Source organism: Euprymna scolopes, chromosome 32 (genome assembly GCF_053919585.1).
Source record: "Euprymna scolopes isolate OS-2025 chromosome 32, ASM5391958v1, whole genome shotgun sequence".
Classification (NCBI taxonomy): domain Eukaryota; kingdom Metazoa; phylum Mollusca; class Cephalopoda; order Sepiida; family Sepiolidae; genus Euprymna; species Euprymna scolopes.
Genome location: NC_136513.1, coordinates 47553877 through 47566321, shown reverse-complemented (window position 1 = coordinate 47566321; position 12445 = coordinate 47553877). Strand labels below are relative to the sequence as shown.

At 32.6% G+C, this 12445-nt stretch overlaps 1 protein-coding gene across 2 annotated transcripts in view; it reads right to left on the bottom strand.

Annotated features, from left to right (window-relative positions):
• Nucleotides 1–12445, bottom strand: part of LOC145256319 (uncharacterized) — a 66249-nt gene that overhangs the window by 2512 nt on the left and 51292 nt on the right. For both annotated transcript variants that reach the window (XM_080115051.1, XM_080115050.1), the window contains 5 exons: nucleotides 11350–11500; nucleotides 7615–7756; nucleotides 6574–6687; nucleotides 5437–5569; nucleotides 2231–2256 (listed from right to left, as the gene is read on the bottom strand). In XM_080115051.1, coding sequence (XP_079971177.1) covers nucleotides 2231–2256; nucleotides 5437–5569; nucleotides 6574–6687; nucleotides 7615–7756; nucleotides 11350–11500 — 566 coding nt within the window. The remainder of the gene's footprint in view (nucleotides 1–2230; nucleotides 2257–5436; nucleotides 5570–6573; nucleotides 6688–7614; nucleotides 7757–11349; nucleotides 11501–12445) is intronic.

The window sequence follows — 12445 nt, the reverse complement described above, 5'->3', positions numbered from 1 at the left end:
TAATTAACAGGGATGGAAGATAGAGAGTCAGATGACTCAAGGAGGCAGCACATATGCTAAAAAATGAAAAATTACTAATGGTTATTTCCTAAGCTCAAGGGAAACTTTAGAGACTGTCGTTATGAGACAACTGAGATAGAGACTGTGACGAAGATCATCGACACGCTCACACAAGAGGACTTTCATGGGGCCATCCAGAAGTTGTTACAATGGTAGAACAAAGGCATTACAGCTGGAGAAGATTACTTTGAAGGGGTCTAGAGTTTCATGCATGTACTATCAATAAAAGTTCCTATACAAAAAAAGTCTGGAAACTTATTTAAGGCACCTCGTACATAGATAAAATTTATATAATAAATATATGTTTATAAAAGTAAAAAAAATTTTTTTTTAAATTGGAAAAACATAATTAGAAAAGAGTACATGCACAGCGCTACACCAGAAATTAGGAAGTATGTTGGGTGATTATAACCTTAATTTTTACATGAGATATATAGATATCTGAATATTCAATTAAAATTTTCTTTTATCTAGACAAGATAATGCCAACAATCTCACTTCCAATAATACCAGCCCAAATCATCACTCCTCCTCCCTGTTGATGTTTGAATCGCAAGTGTGGGCTGTTGCCTTTAAGAAGCCATCCCTTGGCCCAACCATCGGGGCTGTCGAGTGTTGCTCTGGCCTCGTCAGTTCAGAGAACATTTTAAAAATTGGTTTTCAAATATTTAGTGGCCCATGCTAGTCGCTTCTGACAGTTTATATTACTCAAAGGAGGACATTTTGTCTGTGTTCTTTGGTCGGCTATCTGTTTCAAAATCCAATTTCGGGTCCTTTTAGAGATACCAGACACTCCTGCATGGTTGAAAATAGTTTTGCTTGTGCTGTGTGGGTTTGCTAGCAAACTCCTCTTGATTTTTCTAATATCTTGTGGTGAAGTCACCTTTGGTCTGACACTTTTATGCTTTTTTCTTCCATCTTTGCCATCAATGACGAAACGTTTCACAATTCGATGATCTCGTTTCAAAATTTTCGAAATTTCCAATGTAGACTTCTTTGCAGCAAGAAATGTAACAATTTCACCCTTCTCCCTATCTGTCAACATCTTTCCTTTAGCCATTATCAATAAATTAAGATTACCTGCATAAACTTTTGGCTCATCTGAAAAGTGGAAAATGTCGAACTATTATTAAATTCTGGCTTTTATCGTAAAATGTAGTAATGGAACGAACCAGAATGGCAACCAGCAATTGATAGAAGAGTCCAAAATGAAAAATAAAGCAAAATTAATAAAGAAATTGAGAAAAAATAGGTCTGCAAACTCTTTTGACCCCCACTGTATATGGAAACAATTTTGTGTTTATTATAAACATTTTTCGCAAATATTATGCAAGTATAAATCATGTAGAACATCTGCATGTATTACACGTAATAGTTAACTAAAGATGATCATCTCATAAGAAAACCGAAAAAACTAATAAGGAATTAATGAAAATGAATGTTTAAAAGAATATGTAAATTAGCAAGATCTTTTGCTAGTGAATACAATTCCACAACCAAGATATAAGAAAATTGTATTTTCTTTTTAAATAAATAGAAAAAAGGGTTTATAATATGAATATCGATACACACAAAAGAAAACCGAATTTATAGGAGTATATATATATATATATATATATATATATATATATATATATATATATATATATATATATATATATATATATTAGTGATGGGAGGGTTCCAATATTTTTCCAGATTCCAACACAATTACAGATTCTGTACTAAATTTCTGATTCCGATACAAATACTGATTCTGATTCTTTATAAATCTCTAAATATTTAACAATAAAGTTGCTATTATTTCCCCAATTACCGTATGCTAAATGTGAAGATATTTTCCTAAACGAAAAAACAAAAAGCATTGTGGGAAATCATCTATGGATCTTTGTTTTACTAAAAGTTAAAAATCAATAAATATTTATTATTTTATAATTATTGCCAGCAAAGGACAATATTGCTTTAAAAACATTCAAATAAAAAAGGCAATTAAAAAAATTGTTTTGGCATCGAAAAATATGCACAAATTTTTCCGATTCCGATACCATTTCTGACACCCCTAAATATTCCGATTTTTTCCAATTCCGGATTCTGATTAATTGTCCCAGCACTAATAGTGCAATATGAAAATTAAACATGATTAAAATTTAGAATTTTTTAAAAATCTTACCAGAGGTTGTCGATTGTTTTCCAGTGCTGTAAAAACAAAAAAGATTTAAAAAAATAGAATAAAATAATTTTTTTTAAATAATAATAATAATAATAATAATCAACATAATAATAATAATATTCAGTTTTACAGACTGACATGTCCTGCAGACATTGTCCTTTTAGACATTGACTTTCAAACTAACCTATCTCTGTCTAGGTCTTTTTTTTTTTTGTCTCTTTTTCTCCTAAGTCCATTTATATCCATGTTTTCCTCGGCTTTCTCCTGTGAACTGATCCTACCATTTTAATTGTGTTACATCCAAGAATTTTAATCCATTCTTTCAACGCGGCCAAACCAGCAAAGTCTCCTACTTTGCACACATCTCCCTATACTATGCATATTAAACCTTTCTCTGAGGTCATCAGATCTAAGCCTGTCTTTAAGATTCACATTACACATCAATCATATTAACTATCATCATCATTATTGTTATTATTATTATTATCATCATCATCATTATTATGTTTATTGTATTTGTAAAAATAAATATCCATTCTTCGAACAAGCAAGTTCTTGTTGTATATCTAACACATAGCAGAAGTTCATTATTTTATTCTTTTTAATAACAGTAGTAATGGTTGTGAATAAAGACAATATATGATTATTTAAAGTTTAACAATGCTTTCAAGGTTTTTACTTTTTCAGTGTATATATATATATATATATATGAGCAAACAGTTAATAAAATATGCTAAAAAACACTTTGAAATGAGTTAAAAACATATTTAATCTGAAAAGGAAACGCTAGATAAATGGATAGTCCTTAATCCACGGAGTTTCGAAGAAATACTTTCCTTCTCATCAGAGAGTAGGAATTAGCAAAATGCGGGATCGGATTTTGCATGCAGAAGTATTTGATGAAACAACAAGTAAGTCAAAGATCTTACTTGAAAACAAAAAAAGTGAAGCAGAGGGAATATGGTAAAGAAAAAGGTGATTACACCCGAATGGATAGTCTGGTAGAAGATAAAAAATCCAGTAACGGTAAAATCCAAATGTAAAACTTCAAGAAAGTTAAAAGAATTTCCATTTGTACGAGTAAAATCCAAGGAAATCCCGTAATTGGAAGAAGATGGTCCATAATAATCCAAAGGCAGAAATCCATGGAATAATTCACAAAAATGTGTACAAGGAAAAAAAAAAGAAAAGATTCCAATAATATTAATAAAAGAAAAATAAGATGTGCTTTTCACTCTACTTCTGAGACATAAATATTTTTTTTCCTTGTACACACGTAGAAACCTCCTCATAACACTGTCGTTCCTGTCTTTGATTGCGTGATTTCAGATGATTAACAAAACCAGCTTTCGACAAAAAGTATCTTCCACATACAGTGCACTTAAGTTCTTTTTACAATTTCTCTGCCATTATATTTTCATCCTGCTTTCTTAAAACATGTTTTGAGACAGCAAGTTCTACACGCTGCTCTTTGAAAATCTTGCAACTTTCTCTGGTGGTTTTTCTCCACAGTGATCGATCTTTCGCTTGGGCTTTCCAGTTATGTACATCCATCTCAAGAATCTTCAAGTTGTTTTTTAGAGAATCCTTAAACCTTTTCCTCGGTTTATGTTGTGGCCTTTTACCTCCATCTATCTATCAGTGACTGATAGAGTAAAGTGCTCAACAATAAGAACCACACACACACACACATATATATATATATATATATATATATATACACACACACATGATTCTTATCGTTGAGCACTATACGTTGAAATGAAATAAGTCAGTCACTTAAGCCACATGCGCAGATCATGATGTTAAAATCAAAAGATCACTCTTGACCTTTTTTAATAACATTTACTGTTTTCTTGGTATGGTTAACATTGGCCGAGTGGCTTGTTTCTTGCTAATGGAGTCTGAGATGGCTTCATGACGGGTTTGAATTTCCCAACTGTCACTAATCATGGCTCCCTGTACTGATGATTCCTGAAAGGATGAAACACTAGTGTCTGTAGGTATTAAAAATATTCACAGTAATATATCTAATATAAAAAACGTCTGTCTGTCTCCATATTTTTAAACTATCTCTGTTGAAACTAAAAGTCACAGACTGGCGCTAGGGGTATCAAATAATTGTATTTTTTATGGACTGTTCTTTTATGTTTTTTTTGTACATACATCTTAGTTTATTTTTAATCAGTTCGGATGCGTGTCACGTTGGTACAGTGGTAACATCACCAGCTTTAAATGCTACAGTTTTGATTTCGGTTTCAATTCTAGCTGATGGCACCCAAATACTTTTTTTAATGTTTTAAATCACAACTATATTAATGCCAGTATATATATATATATATATATATATATATATATAGAGATAGATAGATAGATAGATAGATAGATAGATAATCTTTGTCTGTATGTCAGTTTCACTTTTTCTTTGAAACTATTGGGCTGATCTGGTTAAAACTTTGTCTGAACTTTTATTATAATAAAGGGCAGCAAACTAAGTTTTATATTATCCATTCGTTGTACAGTTAAGGATTAATAGGGTTTAGTCACTGCAATACCATGTTTACTCAAGAAGTTTGGAAACTACTGAGTCGATTTAGTTGAAACTGTATGGACCTTTCTTATAATAAGGTGCTGCACACTAAGAATTAAGGTATCCATGCAAAGTAAGGAATTAATAGGGTTAGTATTTAATGCAAAAGTCAACACAAATTTAACCATATTCAATTATCAATTTGACATAAAGTACTCAGTTCAAATCAATGGTCTATAACTTTTACCCATTTTTGACAGGTTAAAAAGTCTAGTATCTATCTATCTATCTATATATTATTCCATCCGAGAGAAGAGGAGGTTAGTTGGTTTTCTGTGCATTCACAGATAGATGAGCCTTTGAGTTGTAAGTTGAAGAACTGTGTTTGGTTAGACTTGTGTTTTGATTCAATTTGTTTAAGAGTTTTGATTGGTTGCTCAGTAAAAGAAAACAAATATGACTGTTACATTTTTTAAACTCGAGTTGTAATTTTGTTTGGAGAAAGGGTCCTGTATTGACCAACATCACACGATTGAGATTGGAGTCAAACACCAACTTCAAATGGACAATTACAGCCTGTGCAGCGAACATACACACACACATTCACATTTTCATCTCCGTTGATATAGCAAGAAAGCACAAACCAATATGAGGAAAGGACAAAATGTTTGTTTACCTTTGTCGGGTGTCAGGAATCGTTGATCCAAATTCTTTTTCTAATTCATCAGATTCTGACTCAGAATTTCCGTCTTCTTCGATCGATATTGAACTCATTAAACCAAAAATCATATTCTTATAAGCTGGTGTATCTGAAATCAGAAATACATCCATAAACGACAGTTGTCTGAGTGTATGTTTGTATGTCCGGCTAAAATTTAAAAAATACAAAGCAACATTTACAAAGTTGGTATTTTCATGATCGGCACTGCTCTAGATGTATATCAATATCTAAATTTAAAAAAAAATTACATTTGAAAGGGATAGCTAGAGTAAATGAATTACATCTATTTTTACATTCTTTTTAAACACATTCAAACAAGAGAGAGGAATGGGTTGGGTGGAGTAGAAAGAGAAGGTTTGGGAGAATGACAGAAAAATGGGGGATAGCGAAATAGAGAAAGATAAACACACGACTAGAGAGAGATAGAAATTTTAATCTAAAGATGTTACACACACTAATTAATGGTTAAATTTAAGCAAAGTCCCCTCCGACACTTGCTGCGAGCATGTCAGACTAAAATCAAACATTATAAAATAACTTAACCAATAAAGAATATTCCCAAAAGGTTCTCTTATTTACTATTAAGATTTATTGAAATTTAAAAGAAAAATATTTGGGGAATATTCTGTATTGTTTTTTTTATTATGTTTGATTTTAGCTTGACCGGCCCACAGCATGCATCAAGGAACTTTGGTTGAATTTAACCTTAATTAACTTCTCTTATTTAGTGCTTCATTACCTTAAGCAATGCTAGGTAGTCTTGCTAGTCTATAATTAGAAGGGCAGCCTTCTAATGGTTAAGATTTGCCATTAATAGCTTAAATTGTTTAAGAATGATTTTCTTCATAAAAATAAAACTACTTGATCAATTTATATGATTTTTGGAAGATGATATTTTGGTTCTGTCATGGGGATGTACATCATAAAAATTTTTCTATAATTTTGATTTTTTCATACAGAGAGAATTCTGGACAACCACCCAAAACTGTTGTGTTTGGGGAATTAATTTTATCTATCCTGGGATGGGTATTCTAGTTATTGTGTGATTATGTTTTCCAGCAATGTCAAAGAATGTTTTCTTTTATTACTTACGGCTTATATTCAACTCAGCAGACTTTACTTTGCCGATCTTATCGATGCCAGTGTCTTCATCATTCATGCCATCACTGAAAGCCCTTTCAATGGAAGTTACCAATTCTTGTTTATCTGAAAATAAAACCAAAAATACAAACAATCAATATTAAAATGATGTACAATTTCAATCCAGCTTCTTCATTTTAGATTACAAAGTTTGAAGGCATAAAATCCAATTCAGATTCCCAGAATTTAAAACTACTAGACTCCTGGAATTCAAAAATGTCCAACTCACAGAATTAAAAAATGTCCGACTCCCGGAATTCAAAAATTGCCGACTCCCGGAATTCAAAAATTGCCGACTCCCGGAATTCAAAAATGTCCGACTCCCAGAATTCAAAAATGTCCGACTCCCAGAATTCAAAAATGTCCAACTCCAGGAATTCAAAAATGTCCAACTCCAGGAATTCAAAAATGTCCAACTCCAGGAATTCAAAAATGTCAGACTCCCGAAATTATAAAAATCCAGTCAGACTCACAGAATTCAAAAATGTCAGACTCAAAGAGCATCAGATCCATGAGTCAAACTTGGAAAAGTTGAGCCTGTACAATGAATGACAACCGTCTTAGTTGTAAATACAGGGTGTTTCAAAAGTCTTGGGAACATAACGAGATATACGCATTTGTAATGTTCCCAAGACTTTTGAAACACCCTGTATTTTACAAGGGGAACCATACAAACAAGATGCGGCCAAATGATGTAGAAAACTAATAATCTCAGTATATGTTGCCGATGCTCAATCGAGCAATTACCGTGAAAATAACGATAGAGTAAAAATAGTCAGGTCTAAAGAGAAAGAGGTTGTAGCAAAAAAAAAAAAAAAGAGGACATTCCCCACTAGATTTCAAAGTCAGTTTTGCACTCTGTCATGACCTTTGACCTAAATGTCCTAAAATTAAATCAGTTTTTTCTTTATGTATTAACAAATGTATTAACAAATCACGTCTTATCAAGGCCAATAGGTCACTGGATGAAAGAAATGAAAACAAATGTTTTACCTTTCATTGTTTGTTGTTGGGTTTGGGGCAACACAACAGGTGATTCATCTGATGAATTGTCCGATAGTTCATCTATTCCCATTGAATTTGGGAACAAATTTGCATTTATCCGATCTAGTAACTGCGTCATCAACTTTGAAGCCTTTTAAAAAACAAAATATTGAGAAATTAATGAAAACAGAGTAGAAAAAAAAATTCAATGACAAAATTTTCATAGAAAACTTTGTTCAATTTTATATTTTTGCTTTCATTTTCTTTTGTCAGTTTTTATTTTGAAACTATGACTTTTAATGATGAATTGGCAAAAAAGAAAAACTTTTAGAAGCATCTTTAAGAAAATCAAATATTTTGAATAAACAGTGTTTGAAACCATGTTAAGATGCAAATATTTTATAAAAAATCATTAGTTTTTTTTTTTAGACCTGATTTTTTTTTTCATTATTAATTTTGGATAGTAAAATATTCATCATAGAGAAGGAAAGACTTTGTTTATTCAAAATTTTAGAAAGATGCTTCTAAGAGATTTTGTGATAATTACATTACAGCAACAACCACTACGGAGAAATTAATGAAAACAAATTAAGCACAAAAATATTGAATGACAAAATCATAAAAAATGGCATTTTTTTACTTCCATATTTTTTGGCTTTGTCAGTTTTTTTTAACTATGACTTTTTAATGATTAAAAGATGCTTCTAAAAGTTTTTTTTTGTTAATTCACAAAAAAAACTTTTAGAAGCATCTTTTAAGAAAATTAAAAATTTGGAATAAACAGTCTTGGAAACGACGTTAAGATGCAAATATTTTGTTAAAAATCATTAGATCTTTTTTAGACCTGACTTGCTTGGGCCCTATGTACTGTTTATAACTTTATGTGCATATGTATATATATATATTAAAAAGTTTGACTCACATCTGGGTAACTGACATCTAAAATTTCAAGTGCTTAGACATAAAATTGGCGGAGGAGTTTGGCAGAGTCTGCAAAGGTCAACTTTTTTAACTTTGACCTCTTGGCAGTAAAATTTTTGCCCAAAACTGAATAGTTTGCTAGAGACCGCAAAGGTCAAATCTGTTAAACTTTGACCCCTTGGCAGCAAAATTTTCTGCCAAAAACTGGTTAAAAAGCTTGCCCTATATCTGAATACACTTTATGTAAAATGTCAAATGTTTAGACTAAAAATTGGCTGAATAATTGGTAGAGATCGTTAGACCAAAAATTGGCCGAGTAATTGGTAGAGACTGCAAAGGTCAAATTTAAAAAAGATTTGATCCCAATTTTGAGCCCTTTAACTTTTATTGTTTTGGGCTCAAATCAAATTAAAAAGTTTGATCCATGTCCAAGTAACATATATTTAAAATTTCAAGTGTTTAGACCCAAAATTGATGGAGGAGTTTGGTAAAGTTTTGAAAGGTTAAATCGTTGAACTTTGACCCCTTGACAGCCAAATTTCTGATTAAAAAGATTTTCCCAAATCTCAATATGCCTTATGTCAAATCTCGAGTCTCTAGACTGAAAATTGACAGAGTAGTTTGGTAGGGAAATGTACGCACACAGACAGACATTTTCACTTTTACAGATATATAGATTTCAGATAGTAAAATATTCATCACCAGAAAGAGGTTTTTTTTTTCATAAATAAAATGTCTGCGGCTTATGTTGTTATATTAAGGCTTTGTGCACGCTTTAATGTGAATAAAATCTCTTTACTTTCACCTTTTTTGGGTTTTTTTTTTTAGGTAAAAGAAAAAGAAAATCAAAGTAATGAGATCATTGTATTGTTTGAATTCATCGGACTACTGTTCTCATCTTGAGTGTGATTTTCACAATGTTTCGACTGATGTAACCTCCGACCTTCTTCAGGTGTATTTTGTTGAACTTTTACTGTGGCGCAGTGGTTAGAGTACTTGAAAAATACAATTGTAAAAGTGATATTCTCCTGAAGGTTGAAGGTTCAATTCTCTGCGAATTACTTTGGACCTCTTTCCGGTCATGGCTGATGGAACAAGAGTATGTTACCCCCGTGAAGTACGATAGAGTCAAAATTCAAATTCCAGAACTTGACAGAAACATTCCAGAGTTGAAGAAGATACACCTAAAGAAAGGTTATATGGAGCGAAAAATTGTGCAAATGACACTCAAGATGAGAACAGTAGTCCAATGAATAGCTTCCATAGTTATTGTCGTCTCACCACGTTTTGACCAACTAATCCTCTGGACGGTTTTTCGGTAGGAGTGAAACCGCTATCTTCAAACAATGCTCAGCTGGAACTGCAGAGATTCAATGCCTCTACCCACTGCACCACAGTCTGCATTTAAGAGCCAGATACATCCAAGGATGGAGTACTGTTGCCACATATGGGCAGGAGCTGCTAGAAAAGACTTGTCCTGCCTTGATAGGGTTCAAAATAGACTTCGAGGCCTAGTGGGAGATGTCCTTTTCTCTTCGCTGCAACCTCTGTCTCACAGAAGAGATGTTGCGAGTTTGTCTCTGCTTTATCGTTATTTTCATGGAAAGTGTTCAACTGAGCTTCAATCTATGGTCCCCCCTCGCCAAACTTTCACAAGAAACACTAGACTAGCTGAAAACATTATCAATAATTTTCCCCACTCTTTATCTGTGCCTAAACCTAAACATAGATTCCATGAACACAGCTTCTTTCTTAGAACTGCACGCCTGTGGAATTGTCTTCCGTTTTTCTGCTTTCCAGCTTTCTATAATATGGTTGTCTTCAAGTCCAACGTGAACAAAATTTCTGATGGGCCGTTCCACTTAAGTTAACAAAATTACCGAACTTCCATTACTATCGATTACTATATTGTCCTTTTGACTACTCTACACTTTTTAACCCTTGAGTGGCCTATCGGCCTTGATAAGTGGTGACGTTTATGTAAAAAAAAAAAAAAAGGTGCACCTTAGGTAATCAGCAATAAACTAATACTTTCTCAAAGAGACGAAGCAAAGCTAACTTATAACTAATTGTTTATCTCGATTGATAAAATTATTAGATGCGAAAAACTTCCAAAACTTTCAACCTTTTAATTAAATGACATTTTGCTAAGAATTTGGATACATCAGGGGATATCAGATTAAAGGCATGTCAGTAGAGTTAGGAAAGCAGGAAACAGGGATGGAATTCCAAAGGATAACAGACCGAGGAAAGAAACTATTATAATTAGAAGGCTTTTCGGCATCTACAGTGAATAGGTAGGGTTTTTCTGCTTGCCGGTTTGATTAAAAGTATATATTTAGGTTGAGGGGACACCAGTGGGAAGAGTTCATTACAACAAAAATATCAAAATACTATTTTAAAGAAAATTTAATTTTGGATCCAGTCATATGAGTTTTATATTGATTGACGTAGGAGAAATCTATTATTTAAAAATTATGATTTTCAAATTAAATAGAAAAATGTGCCTTGTCCAGCGCTAAATTTATTGAATGTAAAAATTTTCCAAAACTTTAAATCTTTTGATTAAATGACATTTTGCTAAAAATTTCAGCACATCACGGGATATCAGCCATCAGAGGCATGTCAGTAGAGTTAGGAAAGCAGGAAACAGGGATGGAATTCCAAAGATCAGAAGTATTTATGTTGAGGGGGCACCAGTGGTAAGAGTTCATCAGAGCACATCCTTTCTTTTGTTGTCCTTTTTCAACCTCTTCAACCATGTGTTCATATTTCATTTACCTGGAAACTAGATGCATAAAACAGATAACGAAAAGAACGTACCCTTTCTTGGCAATTAGATCCACTCTGTAATAAACACGGCACAAACACAAACGATACTTCTTTTGGACTCATTATCTTGTGTTTAAGAATGCAAGAAAAATGGACAAAAAGATTTTCCCAGAGACTGACAGAACTGACCGGCAACTGAGATCTGAAAATGAAAAATAAACAGAGTATAGTAGTCTGTTGGAGCATCGCTGGTAAATAAGTATTTGTTTATCTATATATCTATAAAAGTGAACGTGTCTGTCTGTCTGTCTGTCTGTCTGTGTGTCTGTGTACATTTCCCTACGCAATAACTCTGTCAATTTTTAGTCTATAGACTCGAAATTTGAAATACCGGGTACTGAGATTTGGGAAAATCGATGTGACGGGTGTCAGCCAGAAATTTGGCTGTTAAGGGGTCAAATTTCAACGATTTGACCTTTAAGAACTCAACCAAACTCCTCCGACAATTTTGGGTCTAGACACTTGAAATTTTAGATATAGGTTCCTTGAACCTGAATCTAACTTAATAAAGTGATTTGAGCCCGAAACTATAAATTTTAAGGGGTCATAATAGGGGTCAAATTTAAAAAAAAAATTGACGTCTGTGGTCTATACCAAATTACTCAGACAATTTCTGGTCTAAACATTTGAAATTTTACATAAAGTGTATTCAGAGATAGGGCAAGCTTTTTAATCTGTTATATAAAAGTAATTTATAAAATAAACAGTAAGTTCTGTACAGTTCAATGTAGACTACAATGTACTTGGACTAAGTCACTGCGGGGAAACACGTAAAGGTTCTTTCGAATACACAGCGACGCGTCCCCAATTAGAAATAGCAACTAATCGATTAGATTGAAAAATGGGTGATTTTACCGGTTTCGATAACAATGGGAGTGTGAAACATCCATTGATCACCATTCAATCCCGAGCAACATCGGGTCTTCCTGCTAGTATATATATATATATATATATATATATATATATATATATATATATAAAGAGCAAACAGTTAATAAAATATGTTAAAAAACACTTTGAAAAAGAGTTAAAAACATACTTAATTTGAAAAGGAAACCCTTGATAAGTGGATAGTCCCTAATCCGCG